The sequence below is a fragment of the Cygnus olor genome, chromosome 6 (genome assembly GCF_009769625.2).
Source record: "Cygnus olor isolate bCygOlo1 chromosome 6, bCygOlo1.pri.v2, whole genome shotgun sequence".
NCBI classification, from domain to species: Eukaryota; Metazoa; Chordata; class Aves; order Anseriformes; family Anatidae; genus Cygnus; species Cygnus olor.
Genome location: NC_049174.1, coordinates 39,273,012 through 39,298,067, shown reverse-complemented (window position 1 = coordinate 39,298,067; position 25,056 = coordinate 39,273,012). Strand labels below are relative to the sequence as shown.

The 25,056-nt window shown below is 49.6% G+C and overlaps 1 protein-coding gene across 1 annotated transcript in view; it reads right to left on the bottom strand.

The window, feature by feature from the left end:
- Positions 1-7,311, bottom strand: part of KCNJ3 (potassium inwardly rectifying channel subfamily J member 3) — a 39,802-nt gene extending 32,491 nt beyond the window's left edge. The window contains exons 1-2 of the mRNA XM_040561882.1: positions 6,561-7,311; positions 2,035-2,251 (exon numbers count right to left, since the gene is read on the bottom strand). Of these exons, the coding sequence (XP_040417816.1) occupies positions 2,035-2,251; positions 6,561-7,238 (895 nt within the window). The 5' untranslated portion in view covers positions 7,239-7,311. The remainder of the gene's footprint in view (positions 1-2,034; positions 2,252-6,560) is intronic.
- Between the last annotated feature and the right edge of the window lie 17,745 nt (positions 7,312-25,056).

Here is a 25,056-nt window from a genome sequence, read left to right as displayed (position 1 = left end):
GAGGCACAGCTCCTCGGGGCATTTGGATTTCAGTTTCTTTAAAAATTAATGATATAAAATAAGGATCGTGTTTTCCATGCAGAAACTGATAGAAGGGTAATGGGTGGCTGCACACAGGTTGCATCTGTAATTAAATTAAGCACTGCTTCCAGCGGTATGAAGAGAGCCCAGAAGTGCCCACGTGCAGCACTCGGGCTGAGCTGCCAGCCCCTGCCCTGACCCCTGGGCTGGCACGGAGCAGACCTGTGCTGGGCTCCCAGACCCGTCCCATCCATTGCGGGTCCCTCCAACCACAAATATCCCTTCAGCTCCTCTGCAAATCAGCCAGGGTTTACTCTGATCTTCCTCCAGCCTGCTTCCTGCAGCCCACACATACGCCATCGGGCCGGTCTCCCCAAACCACACACAACATAATCAGGGTTCACCCGGTCCCGTGAGACCCACCAGCACACCACAGCTCTCCTTCCAGCTGCACGCAATCTGAATTAATTGGAAAAAAATCTTCACATTCATGACTCGCTTTCACAGACAAACTGAAAAACAGGCAGCATTTTTACACCGACCCGAAAATAGCACCCTGGTTTCTAAACAACTGCAAGTTATTTCTGGTCTCCGCAGTTTCGCTGCTCTCTCCCCGCCAGCAGACATTTAAAACTTGGGTTGCCTTCTGACATGGTTTGCACTCTGCGGCAAGGGCACCTGGCTGCCTTACGCTGTGAGGGAAGGAAGCACAGACCCAGCTCCCTACCAGCTTCTGCTACAAGAAGTCCAACAGGGCAAGCTGCAAGTTATTATTATTATTATTTTTTTTAATATTCTGTTCCAGGGTGACTGTAGGCTGCTAGACACAAACCTAACTTAAGATAGCTTAAAGGGGAAGGTTTCTGCAGCACACAATTTCCACACATAGTAACCTAGCTTGCATAAGGCTCCCTACCAACAGGGCCCATGCGCTGTGCTTTACCGGGGGTTATGTCTACGGGCCCGGTTCCAGCGGGTGCTGGCGTCCTGCAGGTGCTTGGCTCCACGATCACCCAGGGGCCAAGGGCTGCCCCAGGGTCTGCAGTAACCCCACACAGCACCCGCCTCTCCTCCCCTAAAATACGGGCACCCTTTGGGCAAGGTTGCCCCTCGGGTCTCTTTCTCCTCAAATTCTCCTCTGTTCTCCTTTACTCACATTTCTAATGATTTTTTTCAAAAAACCTTTCATCCCTCCATGTTTCATCAAGATAGAATTACTGTGCTCTATTTTACCCAATATTCATCTCATTTTACAAAACTAGGTCACAGCATTTGCAAGCCTACATGAGTTTGGCTTGATAGATTCAGAAAATACTTCCTTTTCTTGTTGTTCTGTGTATAATGTCTACATTGAGAATATTTACAAAAATAAACTCAGAAGTATACCAACACATGACCTTGTTTTAAAATTATAACGAGGTATTTACAAAACTCCTTTTCTGCAGCCAGTTGTGTTTAAAACAGTTCTGCTAAAAAAAAAGCAACAACCAACACTGGAGTCCTGTGGTTTGTGTGTCAGCCTTGAAACCCGTACACGAGCCAGCTACGCAAATAGCAGGAGGTTTTCTTGAAAAGCACCAGCGATTAGTCTCTGCTGTCACCAGCCTCACGGGGTGTCAGAAGGCTGGCCTTACCAAAACACCACAGCCTGAGGTTCACGGGGATTGCCTCCTGTGCTAGAAAAGTGCATGAACCCCGGAAAAATGGTACAAGACGTTCTGGTGTCCCCGCCGAGCGCCTTCCCACTGATGCCAGAGCATGGAAAGCAGAGCAGGGCACGGCGACTGCTCCTGGCACCAGGCTCCAGCGCCCAGGCTCTGCCCGCCAGGAAAGGAAAAATCTCAGCGCAAAGGCGGCAGGGGTTTCACTTCCCGCAGGGAGCATCGCCTTGGAAACAAAGACGCTCCCAAAAAAATCACTCAAATGTTTTCGAGTGAAAACAAGACTTTGGCCGCCTGGAAGCGTTCGCAACATCTTGCTCGCAAACCGGTGCCTGGAGCTGCCGCTACTCACCCGTCGTCTCCACGATGCCCTCCAGGATGACGACGATCTCAAACTGCTCCGTCTGCATGCTCCGCTGCGAGAGGTCGTAGAAGGGGCTCTTGGCATCTATCACGTGGCAGATGGTGAGCGGCGAGACGAGGAAGAGCTGGTCGGCCCCCGTGCTGAAGCCCACGTCCAGCTCCAGCTGGTCGAGCGGCAGGAACTCGCCCTCCGGGGTCTGGCGGGACTGGAGCAGCAGCAGCGAGGGGAGAGCAGAGAGAGCAGTCAGGGCAGCTTACAGCAGCCGCCGGCCTCCCCAGAAAGCGAGGGCCCCCCGACGCTGCCGAACAACGACCAACACCCACCCAACACAGGGTTTTCCGAGAGAGTTTTGACTTCACTGTCATTTAGACCAATTTAAAAAAAAAAAAAAAAAAACAGAAAAGCTGTTACTGCTTTAGTTACTGCTGTCCACTAAGACATTATAAACCACATTTTAACAGCTAAATAACAAGTCCATGATAAAAATCACTCCCAAACTCAGCACATCGGCTCACATACCGTGTGCCGTGCTGCCTGCAGCCCGTGCTGGGAGCTGCCGTCAGCACAGCCCGTAGCCACGCTCCCTCACCCCTTCACTTCTGACCGTATTTCTGCTCTCCGTGGTGTGAATAAGCAGGAATAGCACGCTACAGCCCTTTCTGGTCAGTATTTTTATGACAGAATTTGCCACTATTTTCCTTTCAGGTTTTATAAATTTGTGTTTGTCATGCGCAGCCCCAAAAATGTTAAATCACTGCTTAAAACGAATTCCCCTCGCTCCCCAAGCTTCGAACTGACGTGAAGCAAACCCAGCATTCGGGGCTGCCCCTGGCAGGGCAGCACTGGGTGGGAATCGGCTGGGAAACCACGAGAAAAGGAAGCAGACCGAGCAAAAAGGGATTACGCGCCTCGCTTGGGATTTGGTTTCTATTTTTAAAATATTCACTGAATGGTGGTTGGATTGGAAGGAGATCTAATCCCAAATAAACAATAACCTCTTCCAGTGCCCCGGAGTTCCAGCTAAGAAACAGCCTTTAATTTATGTGTGTGCAAATCCAGATTTCTGGCCGTGCCCCTGGTGTCCGAACGCCACGCGGTTTCACACCAGGGAATCAGGCCAAGACACCCCAGGAGCACACCAGCCTGCCGGGGGCCCTGCCTTGCAGCAAAAGGATGAAGCTGCAGGCCCAGCAACAAACATAGCCCGTAAAGAGAGCAAGGAGCAGCGCCGGGAGGGAACCACTGCCACAGGACCTCCTGCGCCCGCACCTCCCGCACCGCCACGCGGGAAGCAGAACCCATCCCATTCCGCGCCGTGCCGGGAGAAGCAGGTGAAGGCCCGGCTGCAAACCTCTGTGAGCTCCCTCCACTGCCTCCTCTTGGCCTTCGCTGCCACCTTCCAGCCTCAGTGGAGCTTTTTCATGGCTGCTTTCCAAGCAAGACCCAAGGGCAGCTCCCTGAAAGCTTGGCCTGAAGCAAGCAACCAAACCCCGACCAACGCGGGTTGGCCGCAGGAGACGATGCTGCAGGACGAACCGTCAGTCTGCAAAAAGCATTGCGGCAGAATGGACATCTTAACAGATGGAAGGCTGATAAAAATGGGCGTTAGAGAGAATTCAGTGCTTGAGGGACACAGCGAAAGAGAAGTCCAGGGAAAACAGGCATAAAATACAGACGGGGTAAGAAAACGATGGGATAAAGGTTAAAAATGGGCGGGATGTTGCCTGGCGCCCCAGAGCTGTGCCGCTGCCGCAGTCCATCGGCACTGGCACGCTCCCTCCGAGCGCCCTGACGTCCGTCAGGACCACCAGGGCAGCCCCGAGCGCTGAGGCTGCGGTGGGGTCGGAGCCACGTCGCTCAGCGGTGCGGCGGGCACGGGCACCGGGGCTGCCTCTGCTCCAGGGGAGCCCAGGTAAAGGTTGAGAGCTGAACTGCTACAGACAAGTCAAAGATTACTTTACAGCGACACCTGAGTAACAGGCAGCACTCAGCACAAGCCAGGGTGCAAAAACTCCCATTATTTACTATTTTGCTGCCCTAGTCACTACATCTGTGAGGGAAATGACCTTGAATGACTCCTCTGACTGTGTCATGCAGAGATCGGCGCTTCTAAGTTTTCTCCAAGTTGCTCACAATCTTGGAGATCCGTTTGGCAAAGTGAGTATTCCAATGAATGAGTCTTTGCATTACGTTGCCAGCTTTATGGCTTTCTATTAATTTTCTTCTCCAGCATGATCTTCCCAGGAAAAAACAGAAACCCCAAACTCCAGCGGTTTATCAGGATTTCCAATTGGACATAGATGTTATAGCGGAATATCCTTCTCCCTAAGAAGCAGCACCCAAGAGCAGTTCTGCACCAGCCCTGCGGCTGTCCTGGTGGCCCCGCGTTGGCGCACAGGGTGGGACATGAGGCAGGGTGCACCCATGGGAGTCAGCCGGGTGGCTGCGTGGGGCCGAGCTCTCCTCGGTGCCAGCACCCACAGGCGTGCAACCAGCGAGAAAACACGGAGCAGCGGCAGCAGCCCTCAGCTGCGCACCCCTCCTGCTGCCAGCCGAGCGGGCTGCTCCTGCACGGCAGCACCCTGGGACCGCTCTCCCTGCTGCAGTCCTGGATTTTCCTCCTTTTTAAAATTTTTTTTCCCCCCGGGCAGCAGCCTGGCCAGGCACTGCTTCCCCCATGCAGCGTAAGAAACGCACCCTGCGGAGAAATTTGGTAGGTGATGTGCAGCGCTGGCTAGCAACTGCATCCACAGGAGAGCCTCATTTTAGCCCTTTATTGCTCTTCTCCCTCTCACTACCCATTTATACCTGCCCGCGTACAGAGCTCCTACAGAGGAGCTTTTTTACAACACAAATTACGTTCCTGTGCAATGACAGCTTGCTTTGTCTGAACTGCTGCTATGGTGAGGTTCCCTGGGCTCTTCTGGTTTTCTTACCTTTTTTTTTTTTTTTTTTTTTTAATAAAGAAAGAAACAAAACAGCTGCAAAACCTTCAGCCCCGTCACTCCAGCATTATCACAGAACACGAATATATGGCTTCATCCATAAAGGCAGCCTTTCACATATTTAAAGTTCAGGAAATTTGGTGGAGCCACACTAAGTTGTAAGCTCTAACTTTTAAAATTCCATCAGAGGCACCACACAGATACAAAAAGGGCTATTTTTTTTAAACCTGTAATAGAAATGACTCGTTTTGATTCCTTAAAGCTATTAAAGATGCATGTTAAATGCGGCAGTCCCATCCCTTCCTGGTCAGCGTGGCCTCGGCAGGCAAGGCAGCTGAGGGGTCACTGTGGTGCCCTCTAAAGACTGGATGCTTACTTACCAGGCTAATTGCACATAATTCAATTTAGCCATCTGAACTTTGGCTGCGAGGAAACAAGCGGCGTTAGCTCACATCAGGAGAACGTAACCGCAGTCTGAGTTGATTACTCAAACAGAAGAGACCAGGAATAGATGCTTCCAGGTCAGCTGCAGTGAGAGCATCCCCAGTGATGTCAGTCCTGAGCTACAAAAATCAGCCGGGCACGGTAGGAAGGAGACGAGAGAAATTGTGCAGATGTTTTAAATTCCTGTTGTGTCCCCCACGACTCCACGGAAATTGCAGGCAAGGGCAAGCCGCTGGGCCACGGACTCCCCCATTATTTTGGATGTAGTGAGGGTCCTGCAGAGCTCAGCGAAAGCAGCAATGATCCTGCCTGCAAACCCCGGCAGAAACACTTATCTGGGCCAAAACACCACAAACCTTGCCCCTAAAAAAAAATGCACCTGTGCTTTGCTGGACGCAGGCGCAGCAGACGGGGCAAGAGCACCCCTGTGCAGGGCAGGGGGGGAGGCAGTGGGGGCTGCCCCCGAGGGACCCCCGAGGGGCGCCCACCCAGCACACAGCTCCCACGTCCCCCAGCCCAGGGCAACGTGCAGGATGCTCTGCACACACCAAACGTAACCCGAGCCATCCCCTGCCACCCGCTCCACATTTCCTTCCGCTCCCCGATAAATAAAAGACTGTGGCAATAAGTCTCAGACAAATATTCTATTTTCCTCAGACATGTGGGACTGCTAGCATTATTTTTAAATATGCAACCCCAACATTCTGCTTTCGGTGAAGCTCATGCACCACGTAAATGGAGTTCTGCCCAGCGGGACACACCGTTGTCTGGGAGCACAGAAACACACCAGAAAGGCACACAACTTCCTTCTAAAATGCGCACCGAGGAGTTCCAGCTACAAAGTATTACCTCTCAGAGAAGAAACCAAGCCTTTTACAGATAGATGGGCATGTAAAACAGTGCAGCACATAAACGTTATCCTATAGGGCTGCAGGTAACCAGATGGCCGGGTGCGTGTAAGTCTGGCGCCCGACCGCTGAGCGCGACGAGCACCGCGGGCACACGGAGGCAGCTGCAGCAGAGGCAGGGGACAGCAGCGATGCTCCCTGTCCAAAGGCTGCTCGGCAGCACCAGCAGCTCCGGGGGGGCACGGAGGAGGACACCAGGGCGTCCCCGGGGACTTACTTTGAGCAGCTTGCAGCGGATCTGCGCGGACACCATGTGGCTGTTGCGGAGGTTGCCCACCCGGAACATGAGGGTGAGCTTGCCGTCCCGCATGGAGATGGCCGCGTGCTCGCTGAACATCAGGGTCTCGGCCCTCTTCTTGGGCTGGGACATCTTGATGAACATGCAGCCGATGAGGAAGGCGTCCACGATGGAGCCCAGGATGGACTGGAAGAGGAAGAGGATGATGCCCTCGGGGCACTTGTCCGTGATGTAGCGGTAGCCGTAGCCGATGGTGGCCTCGGTCTCAATGAAGAAGAGGAAGGCGGAGGGGAAGTTGTAGACGTTGGCCACGCAGGGCGTGTAGCTGTCGTCGTGCGCCTTGTTGAGGTCGCCCCGCATGTAGGCGATCACCCACCACATGGAGGCCATGAAGAGCCAGGCCACGGTGTAGGTGAGGATGAAGATGAAGAGGTTCCAGCGCCACTTGAGGTCCACCAGCGTGGTGAAGAGGTCCGACAGGTACCGGCTGGTCTCGCCGCCCAGGTTGCCGTGCTGCACGTTGCACCGCCCGTTCTTGTCCACGAAGCGCTGCCGCTTCCCCCGCGGGGCCGCCCGGGGCGGCGGCAGCCCCCCGCCGCTGGCCGAGGTGCTCACCACCTGGTACTCGTCCCCCAGCTTGCGCCGCAGCGCCGACATGCTCCGCGCACCGCCCCGCACCGCCCCGCACGGCACCGCGGGCACGGCACCGCGCACGGCTCGGCACGGCTCCGATCGGCACGGCGCGGCACGGCTCGGATCGGCTCGGCACGGCTGGGCTGGGCTGGGCTCGTCCCGGCTCGTCCCGGCCCCGCACGGCGCCGCCGCTCTGCGGGCGCGGAGGCTCCGCTGTGCGCGGCCGCCACCCACGCGGAGCCGGCGGCGGGGGCGGCGCGGCGCGGCCCCGGGCAGGGCGCGCCCCCTTGGCCACGCCCCCTTTGGCCACGCCCAGGCCGCGCCCAGCTCCTGGCCACGCCCCCGCCCCGCCCCGCAGCCCCCGTTGCGGTCGGAGCATCCCGTACGGCAGGCGGAAACGGGGCAGGAGAGGGGCTGGGATGGGCCCTAGTTGTTTTTGTGCCTGGCAGGCACAGGGCTGCAAGTGGGCGGTGCGTGCGGTCCTCGTGTCCGTAGTTCAGAAGGGCTGCAAATGATCAAGGGTCTGGAGAGTGGCCGCAGGAACGAGGGGCGAGCCGCAAGGCAGAGAGAAGATCGAGAAGATCCCTCGTGTGCAGACCTGCAAGGCAGCAAGAAGGTCCCTCGGGCGCCCAAAAGCCTCAAAGCACAGCCCCCGCCGGGAGCAAGGGCAGGGGCAGAGGGAATTCAGTCCAAAACGCCAGGCCAGCACACATTTTCAAACTGGGAGCAAAAAAAAAATAAAAAATGGAAATCACGTCTAGGGTGTGGTGGGTGCTTGGCCACTGGGATCTTAAAACGGTTTAAAAAAAGCAGAAGCAGCATGACCCAGTGCAAACCAAGCAGCTGAGCCAGCGACAGAGCGGGGCTTGGCGGCAGGGCCACAAGCTGGTGGCAGCCGCCTGCTGGCCGCGGTGTTGGTGAGGCTCCGAACCAATGCTACACGCTAAAGAAGCTTGGAGTGATGTAGTTTAAATGTTTAAATTTTAGGGGGTGGGTATAGCTCTTATGTTGTTAGTCACAATGTTATGGTTACGGAAACCACAACAGCGTAAAGGAAGCCATTTCTTTCTAATTACCAAAACTCAAATCAAAACTCTCCCTGCTCCTGGGGAGACCCGCAGACTTACAAAGTGTGTGCTCTGTCTTACCTGGTGAGGTGAGGGAATAAGGTGAGTGCCGAAAAAATCATAGACATTAAAAATGTCCTTTGTCATATGAAGCTCCTGGTGACAACAACGCTCTGCTCTTAATGCTCGGCTCTTAAGGACGCCCTGGAAGGACTGTTGGATTGTTTCCTGCCAGCCAACAGCTCAGAAACCGATGGAGGTGCCTGCTCATGTCCTTATGCTGTACCTGGAGGGGAAGGTAAAAACACCCAGGAATTGTCTTAAACTCCCATCCCTTCCGATGTCCGTGATGCTATTCGCCTCACGCGTGCTTCTCAATTAAATCCAGAGCTCAGCCACGCCAGAGTTAGGAAGGAAAAGTCCAGAACCATTTTCCCCATCCAAGTCATGAGCTGAGTGATTTTTTTCACAGCAATTAGGCATGCCGTTGATACAAACAGTCCTGCTCCCAGAACCGGGAACGTAATGATGCATGGCAGGAGAAGGAAACACTCATTTGGATGCAAAGCCACTCAGGAAACCCATGTGGGGATTTCCAATTCAAATTCAAATTGAGACTCTCAATGTTCTTAGGTTGCAGAACAGAAAATTCCACCATGAATCATCAAATTGGTTCGTAAGCAAATGCACAGTAAAATCAGGAAAACAGCTCCAGAGCTGCAAACCTGGCTGGATTTCTGCAGCGGGGATGGCTCCCTGGGGGCCTATCAGCGACACTGACCTCGGAGTCCTACGGTACCAGGTGTTGGAGGTCAGCAGTGGCCCTTCCATTTCTGTGATTCACTACCATGGGAGCACGTGTCCTCTGCCTCCCGTTCTTGCAGGAAGGGCTGGATAGCCATAAACCAAAGAAGAACCCACCCAGCAGAAAGTAGCATCCCACCAAACTACACCCAACCATTATGAAGCAACGTCAGTTTTACTGCTACTGCTAACGCCTGGCCAAATTCAGAGTGACTTCTTGTCACTCTGAGGAGAAGCCAAATGAAACGTTTCTCTGAAAAACGCAGGCAGCCCCACATGGCAGGCACGGCCTCCCCAGCGTCCTGCACAGCTCTGTTCCCCTCGAGGTCCCTTCAGAGGGGCAGAGGCTGGCAGCTGGCCACAGACGGGGCCAAGAGGTGCCTGCTGGTGGCTCCTGGCTCGCTCCGCTGGCTGGAGAAGAGCAAAGGCATCGCCTGCATGTGTCCTGGTGCAGTGCTCTCTGGCTCACCTCCAATATGAAAAAGAAAAAATAAATAAAATAAAATAAAATAAAATAAAATAAAATAAAATAAAATAAAATTAATTAAATTAAATTAAATTAAAAACCTACTTTGACCTTGTTTTTCCAATATGATGTGGGTTTTTTTTCCCCCATCCATGCTGCTTTCATGATTTTTGTAGGTTTTAAGCAAGACGTCAGCCTAGCTGAGGCTCTCCTTGTTGAGGATGGATTTCTTCAGCTAAGAGGGGATGGTTGTTTGGCTGCAGGAGGCATTAGGCTGCCCATCAGAACTATCGATTTGACTACAGCGTGTGCATTTACATTGGCATTTTGCAGTCCTTGGTTTCGTGATCAATGCCCATTTTCTGGTTTGCTCTCACGCGGTCACACATAGACCAACATCCAAAGGGAAGAAAAAAGTGCTTCTTCACATGCTGCTTACGCAAAAACCTCCTGCCCTGCGGAACTACTCACGGGGTACCTGGGAAGCTATAAATATGCATGGCTTCAATAAGCAACTGGAGCAATTCAATGAGGATCTATCGTGGGGCAGCAGCTACAGACACTGCCTCAAATGGCTGCCCCCAGGCGCCACGGCTGGATGCTCGATCAGCGTTTGGGAGAACTGTCACCAAACACTGTCTTCTGCATTCCCGGGTCTGCAGATTCTCTGGTGATGTTACCTGGGCGGTTTATAACCCCTGTGAGACCACACCAGCACCCCTTAGGCAGTTGTGTTGGGCTTCCAAGCACCCACCTCGCTGCGGCCCTTTGTGGCTCGGAGCTGTGACAGGACCACCTCGAGGCCTCCTCCGAGGCCGATGGCCGCAGCCGGGCCCTGCCTGCCTGTGCGCCGGAGCCTCGCTGATGGAAGGAAATCTCTCTAATTTGCTGTTTTTAGCAGCGCCGATGTTTTAGGAAGCGTACTTGTGGTGGCTTGGCTGACAAGGGGCATCATTATCTGGCAGCGCTGGCTGGGCATCGCCCACTCTTCATTAGGGACTGCCTGTGCTGAAATCAATACGCTCGGTGGGCCATCGCTGGGCTGGGAACTTGTGCTTTAATTAGGAAAGGTGGATAATGAGCTCTCTGCAGCTTCATAGCTCCCCCTTTTAAAGGCTTCAGACCAAATTCGTTATTCTCTTAGTGCTCTGTCTCCTTGGGGCTGGAGCTCCTCGCTCACAGATCTCCCACAAGCGGCGTGCCTGGGACCGGGTGACAAACCCGCTGCGTCCCCTCTGCCATCCTGCCAGAGCTCCACAAGAGGCTGTGCCACGCCAATTTAAAAATAAATGAAGCAGAAACTTTTTGTGTGTGCCGTATTTCTGTGTTGCAAGGGATCCAAGCACTTGCCTTCGCTTGGCACTGCAGCGGTCAACGTCACAGGCAGCTTCCCTCCCTCCCTCCCAGCCGCTCCTCGCCATGCCTGGTCTGGGCACAGTAAATGCCACCTCACGTGCCATGCAGTCCATGTGAAATTATCAAATTCACGAGGCAAAAGCCTTGGCTTCCTGCCTCCAGCCCTTCCTCGGTTCGCTCCAGAGAAGCCGTTCCTTCCATCCCGTCCTTTCACTTACAACAGCAGAACAAACCCCACAGCTGCGGGTCGGCACCGCCAGGTTTCTGCCACTTGCTGAACCTCCTCCACACACCCTGCAGGTATCTTGCTTTTCTTTAATGTTTTCCCAGTGTGAAACCAAAAAGCTGGTCAGCCTTGGATCACTGACGTCCTTGTAGCACAGCAAAATGACTGGGTTCATTCCCAAAATTGTAATGCAGGCAAATATGGCCAGGTAGGCACACACACCTACCGTGAGACGAAAGTCCTGGAGCTCAGTGCCATCTGTCACTGTTTGCATTTTCTGAGATGACATCTCTCCAGGCTTCTATGCTCTATTGTTTATATTTTTGCCTTCACCTTTTATTTCTTTGCTCTCCTGTGACTCCTCACATAGAATAATTTTTTTGATGCATCTGGAGACAAGTGCAGCGGTGTTACTCCTTGACAAAGCCATTCCATGCAATGAGTAAGTACTAGAGCAAGTACTAGGGCATTGCAGCCACACTCTGAGAGCCGAGTTTCAGAAAAACACAACACACCTGTGGCCAAACGCACTCCTCTCCCCAGCCACTGCCAGAGGACCGTGGGCAGACGCACGGGTGTTTTAGGGGGACCAGAGCCAAAGGATTCAGTCAGTAGAGAAAACCCAAAACAAATGAATTTGGGGTTCTCACGTGGTGTTCTCCCACCCCAAGCAGGGGCAGCTTTCCAAATGAGCTGCGTATTTCTTTTTCAGTTAACAAGCTATGCTGCCTTTGATGTGCTGAATAATCATGTCAGCAGGACTATATCAAACAATGATAATGTATTTGGGGCATGTGGGAGATTTCCTGAAAGCAGGTCAGCAAGGCTAAAACTCTACAAAATAGGTAAGTTTTCTGAATCTAAGCAGGGAGCTGTGTGCACACGCACAAAGATCACAGAGATTCAGCTCATCAGCACCAAGTTTTACAGAGCCAACAGGCAGGACTCTGTATTCTGTTTGAAAGTTGATGTATTTCTGATTACATCTGCATTTGTTGCTTCCTTTCGGGACCAGATTCTGCACACTGAGCACCAGACACAGCACTGCCTGATGCTGCACACTGAGCACCGGGCACAGCACTGCCCAGCCCACATCTCTTCCCGTGCACCGTGTTTAACCTCCTTGCCTGTCACAGCCGTGCTATCTCCGGCTGAATTCTTCACAGACATTATGGGTTTTGAATTGTTATCCCTCTTGTAAAAAGTGCAATATCTTTTGTGCAAGCTCTTGAAAAGCTGCAGCTGGTGCCTCCCCCAAAGGTTAGAGCTGGGCTGGAGGGATTAATAACTGACTTTGGGCAGTGGCCTCCAGTGGCTCCTGGTCTAGCCATGGATAAAGCTGGAAGCAGGGAAATCTGCAGACAATACCAAACTCGGAGGCACTGAAAGAAGAAAGACAACAAAAATAGAATTTAAAATGCTTTGACAAACTGAGATAATAACTTGGAATTAAAAAAAAATGTAATTCAGTAATGAGAAGGGCAAAGTACTAGACCTGGAGGAATAATCACCTCCAAAAAAGCACAATAAAAGGAAAATGGCTAAAATAGTTCTAGAAAAGAAAGAGAGCATGGCACATACTTATAGCTCACACAGCTTTAGACCAATAGTTCACCAAAATTTGCAGGTAAAGGCCAAATGCAGAAAAATACATCTGTGTTGCTGAGAAATCAAATCAATCTTCATTTCAGATCAACAGTTACAGCAGAAGTGCAGCAAACATCTTTCTTCTGCAGACAATAAGTGGTTATTAGCTGAAGACAAGCATTCAAATGGTCTCTAAATTTCCCATCTGTGCTATTAGCCAACGAGCAGTTTCCCTGGTGTTCCAATAGGGCCCGACAAGACGAGGCAGTTGCTGCGGGAAGCTGGGCCGGGCTGGGGAGGGCACAGGAGGGGACGGCTGGTCCCGGGGGAGCTGCACGGCAGCCCCGGGCACGGGGTGCAGCACTGAGGGTCTGTGTGCTGGCCTCCAGCACCAGCTGTGCTCCGGGCAGCTCAGGGCTGGGAATCATCCCTCTCAGTTTCTTGTTGGCCAAACTGTCCTCCTTGTCTCTGGCAGGTTGGCTCACGGACATTACTTCCCCTCAGATATGCTAAAAACCCGTGCCTGTGCAGTAAACGCCCCCACGGATCCAGAACAAGTCTTCCATTCAGGGATTCTCCCAGCCATGAAGCGCTCACGTACAAAATCACAAGTAACCATAGTTACAGGAAGCTCGGGTGTTCAAGGTTCAAACATCCCCATTTTTACACCCCCCATGGTTTGCCTCCGCCTTCCAATCAATTCCTCTGCTTGGGAAAGGTAAGCTACTTGACATTTCTAAAACCTTTTTATTTTTTTGGCATAAGTCAGCATGGCCTTGCACACATTTTACTGTCCGAGGCAACCCCCGTGGGCACGAAACACCCCTTGGGAACACCTCCACGTGCTGGTGCTCTGGGGGTGAGCAGACGGTACCCGACGGCATCCCAAAAAGAGCCCCCAAAAGAAAACAAAAAACAAAAACAAAAAACCCTGTTACCTCGTTCTAAAGATGCGATAAAGAAAAAAATCAAACAAACAAACAAAAGCACATATTTCAGTGTTTTCATGTTTTTCCATGGCTTCAGTTTCAGCGTGGGGCCGCTGAGGAGGAGAGCCCCGAGGGCACCCTGAGCCACGGGGCCAGCCCCCGGGCCGCTGCAGCGCTGCTTTCTCTGCCCTGTCTCGGTGCTTCCACTTCTCACCAACAAATCTTGGAAAAAAAAAAAACCACAACAAAAACAATAAAAAAACCAATTAATTCAACATACTGCAGTGAGGTCCGAAATGGAAAAAAAAAAGTAACTTGTTCTGGTCTTGGAGCAAAAGCTTGTGCAGGGAATGAAATGAAAGGGGGAAAGTAAAGCCAAACTGTGCAGCATTGCTGCATGAGATTAAATTTTACTGGGATATTTTAAAGCCCCACGAAGAACAGTGCGTTACGAGAGCTTGTGCTCCATTAACTGAAGGAAGGCCACGAGACCTCCATGGATAGCCCAGGTTTCTCTTGCAGCCCGTGTAACACCCCGCGGGGGTTTCAGCCCTGTCACCAACCACGCAGCAGCACCGGGCCACCCGTGTCCCCACCAGGCCAGGCACAGAGGTGGTGACGGCTGCACAGGGGCTTGGGGCCCACAGCCGGGGCTGGGTGTCCCCAGAGGGGTGCAGGGTGGTGGGCACTGTAGGGACACTGCACCAAACCCTCACGTTTGGGTGCACAGGGCATTCGCAATGTAGAACCCGGAATTTTGGAGTAAGAATCGAATGTATTTTTCTTGCTTCTACACTGCGTTTTTCGATACACTGGGGAGAAATCAGCCTGACAGTCTGTTGTCCTGCTGTAATGTTCTTAGTTCCCGAAAAGACCAACTTGCAATTGCTTTAATTAGTCTGCTCTTCTTCCCATTCATTCTTCCCTGCACGGTGTTGTCTGCACACCCACTCTGTGAATTAAAGGCTAAGATTTGTGCCCTCTACGGCAGCAGAACCTGCCCCGTACACACCCGTGCTGCACTTCAGCGACTTATTTCTGCCTGTTTGTCACGACCCCATTCCAACTGCAGGCGTTCAGCTCCTCTTCAATTGCCAGCGCTAATACCAAAGTGGGCAAGATGCAGCCGTGACATTTGACAGAGCAAAAAGATTCACGTGGGCTACCAAGTGTCTGTGTTTCCAACTCCCTGGCTTCCCTTAGAAATGTATTTTCAAAGTTACAGTGCCAGTGAGTCGACCTCAGGTCATCTGTAGGCTTTTATGAGATTCGTATTTGCAGTTTCAAACCATTAATTCTTCCCTAAATAAACTCACACCTTGAGAAAATGTGTGGTTAGTTCTGTTTCTTCTGGGATGTGGACAGCTAAAAATACAGCCAATTATTTCGCTTGAAATGTCAGCGCAGACAGGTCTGGAAATTATTCCTTTCCCATCTTAAATAAACTAGCAGAGAAGAAAGGAAGAAAGTTTTATTTGCTCCTGAAGTCTGCGAGGGAAGTGAATGTGAAGCTGGTCAGGGGTCAGGCTTCTTTGAAAAGTTTGCAGGAAGGAAAAAAAATAAAAGGGAGAAAAAAAAGAAGAAATTCGAGGAAAGCTTGTCCCCGTGGAGGAGCAGCCCCCGGGCGGGGTGAGGCGCAGGAGCAACCCTGTTCTGCAGGAAGGTCCATACGGACACGGACATACAGATCCAGGGGCTGGAGAGCTTTGGACAATCTCAAAATCACCTGCAAACACAGTGGAAAAAAGGGGAGGAAAAAAAAAAAAAAAAAGCTTGCATGCCCAGTCTCCACACATAATGCATAATGAGGGGGATAACATCCGAATTGTACCAATCTGTTGCAAGAATAATTTTGGATACGCTGAGACAGCACTTTCCATAAGAAACATTTAGAGGAACACGACTGAAATGAATAAGCTTGCCTGCAAGACTGAGCAGACTTTAACATGAGGTGCCGGAATTCTCCAAATGAAGAGCTGCTTCCTCCTCAAACCCCCTTTCAGCCAAGGAGAGGACCCAGGGGCAGGTACCCCCCAGCCTGCAGCACCTTGCCGAGCCTGCCCCGCGGCACGATGAGCTCGTCTCGCCTGAAACAGTGCCCTAAATGCAGGCCGAAATGCACAGCAAACAACTGCAAGGTGAACACCAAAAAATAAGAGTCAGGGCATGCAATCAGCACGCCGCTGTGCTGTAATGGCGTTGTTGTTTAAAACCTGGGTTGTGCAGACTTAATATCAACCTCCCCGTGTTAGCAGCCCTGTGCCGGGAGGGGAAAGCCCTGCGAGGGCTGTCACCGCCCGGCACGGGCAGCACGGAGCTGCTGGCCTGGCTCAGTAACACCGCTCTTCTGCCACCCCGTGCTGCTTCGCACAATTAAGTGATTTAAAAGCCATTATTAGGGATGTCGGCATGCAATATGCATAAGACCACTTATATCTCAATTCACTTAAAGCAAAGCAACTCACCTGCAGCTGCTGCAGTAACCAAGTCCCTCAGCTCTTGGGTTTCCTACAGTCCGACCTCCAAAATAAATCCCAGTGAATAATGCTATCATTTGTAAAACATTACAAAACATATAAATACATAATATCACTAGTGCTCTGACTCCTATCAGGAATTGTTAAAGCATCCCAGGCCCATAAAGGACGTCTCTATTGTAACCAGAGGTCGCATGTGAAAAAGGACAAATTCTGCTCAACCTCACTTGGCTCTTTCAATTTTTTTCTTTGATTTCTGTTATAATTGGCTAGATTAATTACCAGGCACATCCCCTCTCCTCTACCAGGAGGTCAGGAGGCACAGCAAAGCACGAGCACCGGAGGGAACACACAACCATGGTCCCCCAGCACGGTGGCTCCAGCTGGGGCACCGGCAGCTGCCCCAGCACAGCCCTGTGCTCCAGGGCACCACCACGGCACCTGGAGAGAGCAAAGCAAATGTAAAATGGGTATTTCACAGGAAAACGAGCCGTAAACTGTGCAAACCCTCACTGAGCAGATGCCTGGGTTTGTTCCAGGGGGCCCAGAGTCTGAGCAGAAGCAACAGAGCAGTTTTGCTCTGCATTGCACAGGTTAAGAGCTCTGCCACGAACTTACTGAGCAATTTCTCTCCTGCTAATGCTCAGCACTGGGCCATAGCTCCTTTCCCATGCCTCAAACGATCAGCTGCAGCTCTACCAGAAATAGTGGCTGGTGTCAGCTCCGTGCCCTGCATAGCCGGGCCATCGGGACTGTAGAAAACATAACCATTAGCATCTTGATATGCAGTACGCAAATTGGCAGCATTCTTCTGTGTTTTTTTTCTCTTTGCCTTCTGTGAATATCCCAATAGCTAAATGCATCCTCAGGCACCCATGCAGTAAACGAGATGTTGTGAGAAAACAGGGGAAAATGAGAGCCTGCAATCCACCCTGCCGAGCCCACTCTTACCTTCCCTGCCTCGCACGGCTGCCAGCCAGGCTGCTCGCTTATTTGTGAGGTTAGCGAAGTGCTGAATTTATTCCCCAAACAAGATCTCCCAGAGCGACAATCACTCAGCCAGGGAAGGGAAAATAACCCCTTGCAGCTCCAAAAACCTGAGCTAAAATCTGCTGCAGGTCCCCTCTGGACTGCCCTTGGTGTTGCAGGATGGAGACACCTTCGCTGCCCTCTGCTCTAGCTCTGCTGGTCCCATTTGTTTTCTCATGGGGGAAACTGTTCTGCATCCAACTCCAGTCCTTGCTCCTGCTATGAAGTCTGATGACTTCAGTGACTTTTACAGAAAGATTTCGGAACAAGGCATGCCTGCAATTCTCAGTAATTGATTTTAATCAAGTTTCTGTTTCATGTGGTTTAATTCCCTTCAGACATGAGAAGTGCATCAAAGGAGGGGACTGTTTACTTTGTGCTTACGATCCTTTTGGAGCAGACATTTATTTGCTTTTTTTTTTTTTTTTCTTTCCAGAAATTCACGTCATGGAAGTTCTGAGAATTTATTTTACCAGAAAAATACTGAATTACTGAAAATGAAGTGTGGGACCAGCCCACAACACTTTGGTGTAGGTGCGATTAGTTAAAAAGACGAATCCACGCTTAGCTTTGCCTGCTGAACTCGGCAGCAGGCTGAAGGAGTGCAGCGCCCTGCCTGAGTGCTGAAGCAGTACGGGGTTTTTTACTCTCTCAGAAGCATTTACAGCATTGGCAGAGGTACAAAGAAGAGAGATAAAAGTGACCAACAGACTGGAAAACAGCCTGGGTCTGATCTTATTTGTCTGAGAGGTTTATTGGTATAACCACACACACTTCAACCCTTCCCATGTAACTTCCTGCTGACTTTGCCATTAAGGATCCTTACCACTGACCTCGTTAAACTCTGGCTGACGGCACCCACCTGCCCGGGGGGCTTGTCCACATCTTGCAGGGGAGACCACCATGAAACCCAGGCGTGAGGGACCACCGATGGATGGAGAGGCCTGAGCAGCCGCCAGCCCCAAGCAGCAGAATCAGGAGAAGGGAAGAAGGGCAATCGCCCCATCTGCGGCACTAAATGCAGGCACGCAGGGATCCCCGTAAAGGCTAGCATCACGTTCACAAATCGTTATCTTTATCTGGCCCATTTTATTTAATAATAACTTATAGTCCATATTCCCTGACCCAGGGCAGAACAAAGGGTGCAATTGGTGAAACAAAATTCATTAAGGTGAAAAAAAAAAAACAAAAAAAATCCCTCGATTCGCAGGGATGATCAATAGTTATACAGATACCCAGAATACATGGCATTAAATGAGCTGTAACTGGTAGCTTTTAGAAGAAATACAGCTTGTGCACTAGGATCTGCACTGTGTGGAAGGTTCCTTATCTCTCGCCCACCTCAGGCAGGATTTCTGAGATGTTGGCTGAATAATTTCTTATAGCCACAACGAGAAGGAAAAGCTCAAGTGGCAGAGGTTTCTTTTTTCCCTTGTAGTTTAAAATTAAGAGTAAGCACTAAACCGCAAGAGCAGAAGGCAGGAAATGCATGCTTTGTTAGTTCATTTTGTGCTCATAACTTCAGGGCTTTCAAAAACATTCGTTACCTACTTTTGTATGTATGGAATATAAATCCTTCCTTCCTTTCTGCCTTTGCACCTACAAAATGCCACGAAAATTTTACTATGCTTCAAAACCATATGATTTAAAACACAATTTCCTCACATCTCAAATGTTTTTTTAGAAACGCACAGTTCACACTACGGTTCCTGGGATTTCGTAACAGAAATAAATTTCCATTCCTCCGCACCCAGTTTTGATTAAAAGCAAGGCAGTCACAACCTGATATTTCTATTGCTCGTACACGAGCCAGTTGATCTTAAGAATAGAAAATGTTCCAGAAGAGGGAATAAAAAGCCTTCCAAGTCCAGCTCTCTGCATCTCGAGGAATGAAATGCTTGCCAGCAGCGCCCTGCGAGCCTGCTCTGCATCTGCCAAAAAACTGCCAAGAGCGATGAGATGGATCCCTTAACTCACGAGACAGATCCCTAACCTACAGGACAGATTCTTAACCCACGAGACGGATCCCTAACCCATGGGATGGATCCCTACAAACACACACACACACACAAACAAAACCCACAAATTTTGTAAGTTTAGGTATACGATCCCTCTGAGAACGGGATTTCACATTGAACATTACTTTCCAATATATTCCACATACAAAGGAGCTGCGATTTACAGGGATATAAATCTGTTAGTAGTCTTCATTAAGCAATATCGTAAGGATTAAAAGAGGTTAATGAGCATGTTACTAATCCTAACTAATTAGCCACCATAATCTCTTCTTTATACTTTACAGGTATAAAGAAAAGAGATTTCAAAAATCTCAAAACAAACTCACTAATCCTAACAATGGGGTGATACCTTGTGCTCTCCTCTTTTGCTGATAAGAGCAGAGAAGGTAACTACTTCCGAGGAGCACCCATCTCCTGCTCTGAAAATCTCCTAAGTCAAGCCTGGAGCAAATTGCAACAGGACCATCAGAATCTGCTAAAAAACAGCATCAATGAAATATACAGTCATACATATACATATGTGTATATACATACACACGTAGATAGTATAGACCTCTACATACATATTTATCAGACACAGAAAGCTCTGTGAAGTTATTCAGTTCATCAGCTTTGCGAATGCAGAGGCTCCCTACAGTATATCTTTCTATAAATTTTGCCCGAAGATGATTCCATTCTACAGATTTCATATTTTTAGAAATGTCAAATATTACGAAGCACTTTCCAACCCTATCATCTCCTTAGCACATTTTTTTTTCCCTCTTATCTCTGCATTACTTTCTAATATATCTGTTTAGGTGTGCCCAGCCAGTGCAAAGAAGGGAGCGAAGCGCTTTGCTAGTAAAATAGGTTTTTTGTCTGTACTCTCTTTACTCCACAGAAGTAAACTCTCCTCTAAGATCAGGGTGCCCAAAGCCTTGGTAAACTTCAGGCTTCAGGAATGACTGGCTATTAGCTGACTGCCCAAAATTCCTGCAGCAAGCTAACCTTTTTATATTCAGATCCGTAAATACTTATATTTACCATCTCCTGTTTCACTGATCATTCTCCATTGGCATCTCAGTTTAATTTACCACCACCATTTTGGTGACCCGTGTGACCCTTGAACCTATGATCACTGTTATTTCATTCCTTCAGTTCCGTCATCAGCCACCCAAAACAGGGCCATCAGAAATTTTCCTTCGTTGCCATGAAAAATAACACCAGCTTCCCCTCAGCCCCCAGACAGCGCCGTGCTGACCTCCTCTAAGGGCTGCCCCGAGGAAGCGCCGATCCAGACCAGCAGCACTGCTGTTTCTAATTTGTTCTGTTTCAGAATTAGAATAAGTGGTAAATAAAACAAAGCAGGCTCTTATTCATAGACCATACAAAAAGTTATCTTCACAGTTTTGGCTAGAAACCATTTGGGCAGAGATAAAATCTGGGGCTGTAGCTTACTTTGAGCATCCCGCTCTGGCACGTGCCGACGATGCTATTCAGCTACAAGACACTGCGGAGAGCCAGACACTGCACTTTTTAGGAAAATCTCCTAGTGTACGGGGGACTGGAGACAAGCAAGACTCACAAACGCAGTGAAGCAGTTGTGCAACGCCCGTTTGGCAGGCCCCCGATTCCTGCAGCTCCAGCTGCTGACAGCGAGAACTTCGCATGCAGGCGTGCAGCTGCAGGGCGGCGCAGCTTTGCAAAGCAAATGAAAGGCAAATGATCTTCATTTCCAAACGAGACGCGTAAAATGAATCGTAACTACAGTTCCTTAGGGAACAACAACAACTTGGTAAAAACAAATCAAGCTCCACTTCCACAGAGGGGCCTGGGGTCGAGGCCCTGCGTTTTTAAGGTCTCTCCTCACGCAGGAGGCAGAGCAGAGCTGCGCTCCTGTCCCCAGGCGAGGGGCAGGTGCGTGCCCGGGGGCACCGTGAGGATCGTTAAAGATCTTGCACGCACACAGGTTGATAAGACAGCTTGCTATTACCTTTATGCAACTGTTTAACATCCCTGTTGGCACACTTTGGGTCCGAAGGGACAATGCCACAAGGTATTGGGCAGGGGGGCAAGCTCCTCGTGCACAGTGGTCTCCCCAGCAGACCCTCCCTCCCCAAGGACCCCTGGTTCTGCACGCAGCTATCAGGAGATTCAATTTGCCTTGCTGCTGTTGCCTTTTTAGAGTCACAGAAAGGACTGCACCTAACCCGAGATGCTCAGGCTTTAAAGCAATGACTTGCTGCTACGTCTGTGGGTTAGAAACTTTATAAAATGTGTTTGGCAAGGAGCAGAGAGCAATGGGCTGTTCCCAGACCTGTGTGGGAGATAGATCGGTTTGCAAGCTGAGTGTCAGAAACCTTTGTTCCTCCTGCCTGTATCAAATGCTTGGCTTCAGAGCCTGCTCTATTGCTGCTTTATTGCTCAGCCTGATGCAGTACAACAGCAATTCTGCAGCAGTGCCTTCGGTTACAGATAACCAGGCAGGATGTGAGCACAGCGGGGTTTTGTTGGGAAATAGATTAGTTTTTGTGCAAAAAACTACTTTTTTTTTTTTTTTTTTTTTTTTTTTTCCCCAAATCGGAGTCAATAAAGAAATACAGAATTGGCATTTCTGGTTCCTGATCTCCCACAGGAGGGAACCAGAAACATTGATTATGCTGGGTAACATCACACAAATGAGCAAACCTGTCGGCTGTATTGGCCTGCCAAACCTCGCCCCCTGTGCCCGTAACCCATGAGCTGTGCTCCCCTTGCACACCAACAGAAGGGTGCTCGCAGTCGGGGTGCCCAGACGTCACACTGTGCTATTTGCCAGCCTGCTCCGTATCGATCCACATTATCTGTGTTTCCATGGATAACTTAAAATCTTACCTTGCAATGCCCTGTGTGTGGTTCAGCCTCAGCGTGCTGGGGGTATCGGTGTGTCGCCTTCCTGCTGCCCTGCCGGGCAAGGCATGGGCGACAGCGCTGTCGTAAAGCCACGTGCAAGCAGAGTTGAAGGAAACTCTTTCAGAGTTTCAAAGAAAGATAAGAGCAGACTCTAACATCTTAAAAAGCCTTAAGACTAAAGCACCCGAAAACACAGCCGCCACCTTGCGCTCTGACATTTCCATAAGCATCAGCCCGGTGCTCAGCACCGCGTGCACCCAAACAGAGCCTTAATACACTCAGGGCACAGCAGGCAACTCCAGTTCGGCTTACAGCTGAGTGGACAAACAGAAGTTTTATTTGCAACGCAGGGCTGGAAGCTGAAATCCTCTTTGTGTTTGTTTTTCTTTTCCTCCCAGCACTTCCTGGGACTTGAACACACAGAGTTTAATAACTGCTGTGGCAAGAGACTCGAGAGTTGTCCAGAAAGGATAAGAAGGGGTGAGAAATTTCGTTTCACCAGCAACTGACCCTTCTCGGCGTTAATGAAAGTTGAATTACAGAGCACCAATTTAATCACTTCCACGTGTGACCCACTCCTTGGGCTAGATGTCACCCGGCAGACCACGAGGGTAGCAGCAGAGATGAACTGTGTGGCTCCTCTTTGGTGCCGAGGGCCTTCACACAGGTGAATTGTGCTGGATGTGCAGGGCCAGACCCAGTACTCACGTATTTCTATTAGTGCTCATGGCCAGAAGAGGCACATCTGGATGGGACGGCTCCCTCAGCACACTGCCTCTGCTTCAGGGCAAGCCCCCCTCAGAGTGGCCCTTGTCCTTACAAGAGCCACGGCACCAGCATTCAGCAGATCGGTACCCACGTACCCTCCCTGCATGTGGGCTGTGGTTTGTGATCCCAGGGGAAAGGCCACAGAGGTGCACGTTAGGCAGGAACACCCGCCTGTGACACTGGGTGTCAGTGAAAATGCAGGGCCCACGGAGGAAGGTGATTTGTTTAAGCATGGGAAGATTTATTTGGTCCTTAGCTGTTTAATTCAAAGCTGAACCTAACCATAATGAACGCTATCTTGTATGCACTGGAAGGGGAATGGCTGGGAAACAATTAAAAAGAGAAAACAAACTTTTTGTAAAAGGAAGTAAAATGGATTCTTCAAATCGAGTTTACATCGCTGAGAGTCTCAAGTATTTGTCTCACAGTAGCAGAAACAGAAGCTTTATCGCTGCCAACTGCCAGCAAGGCTCAGAGGCTCGTGCTTGGTTTGGTTTAAACTTGCCAAGACCATCCTTACCTCTCTTGCACTGTTCTGCCTACACCCATTTGTTAACTGCAATTGCTTAATTTCAGCACAGAAACACCTTAAAATTTTAGCTATGCCATTCTAGCAGTATGGTGCTGCACATACGGAGGGTATAGAGGAGGACTGCGCATCTGAGACGTTTTGTTTACAGACTTACAGCATGATAGCCTGATTACAAATAAAATAACCAAGCTGAATATTTTTGAGCTGAATTTACCGAAGCAGACCCCAAGTTTGTGTCATGCCGTCCCACTGGTTTGCAAGCTGCAAGAGTATGGATTTCAGGGCAGATCCTACCTTCCTTCTGCTGCAAAAATACGTTCAAATTCAGGTTTGAAATTGAAGTTTTAGCCCACTGAATAGCTGCATTTAACTCACCTCGCATGCATTTAACTCACAGTGACTGCTTAAGGGCCTGGTCCACAGGAGGTTTTTGTCTCCATTAAACTCCTAAATATACCACAAAAGAGGGGAGAAAAACATGTACAGGTCTTAAGGAGATTCAGGTGTAGGTTGTTTCCCCCACTGTAATTTTAGCTCCATAATCAGCCCTAACTGTCAACATTTCTGAGAAATGCAAAAAAGAAACATACCTCTACGTCTGCATTCATTACTCACAAATAGATTATTTTATGATTCATCTAAATGATTCACATACTATAATTAACGAGCTCTACAGTTAATTGCATCTTTGCAAGATAGTTTAATAATCAGAGTAGTAACTTGACAGTCAGTTTTTAATCGCATATATGCGATGGATGTTTTATATAAACTCTGGCTCAACACAAACAAGTACACAAATACATATTTCCCCGCAGACAATCTGGATCATTTTAGGTTTAGAAAACACTGAAGCAGGTAAACCTTGCTAGAAAGGATTTAAATATTTTTTTTTCTCTGTAGTGGCATAAACAACATTTGGAGGACATCATCTGGTTAAATGGGCCATTAACTTGGGAGCACTTTTGTCAATTGGTTCATCAAAATACACTGTAACTGGGTAGAAGGATGAATCAAGAAACTCATCTAAAATTGCTATTATAAAAAATATTTTTCTCTCTTCATCATGTCTTTGTCAGTACCTCTAAAATAATGCAGAAGAAGGCTCCTTAATCTTCTATGACTTTTAACATTCTATCGCTTTGCTTAACTTTTCATAGGGTTAATACCAAAAAGGTTTGATTTAGTCAAGGAATTGAAATTAACAGTAAAATCTGAAATGACTTGATATTTGTGTGTCATCATTTGCGATTACGTTTCTCAGGAATCACTTTGACAACACTGATGCTATGACCTGATCTCTGCCTCTCAGTCTCCCGAGGATTAATTTTTGTTTAAGTTTACAAATTCTTTATTTTTAAAATAGACCCTTCTCCCCCCTTCTTACCGCAACTTACCCATTTCAGGAATCAAGATGTAACTGAAAGAAAGAAAATCCTGAGGAGCTGAGGAAAACAGGCTGAAAAAACTGAGGAGCTGCTGAACACGACTGCATCGACGTGCCCAGCCGCACCGCTCGTGCCTTCGCCTCCCACCACTCACTGAGGTGGGAATGGGAATGGCTCTGCTGGCGATTTCCAAAGTTGCACAGGGAAATAGGGGACATGGAAACAGGAAAGTCTAATTTTTAGCACTGGAAGTCTAATTTTTAGCAGATAGTAACACTTGACCACATAACGACTAAGTGCATCTAGAAAAAAACGAAGGCACCAGAA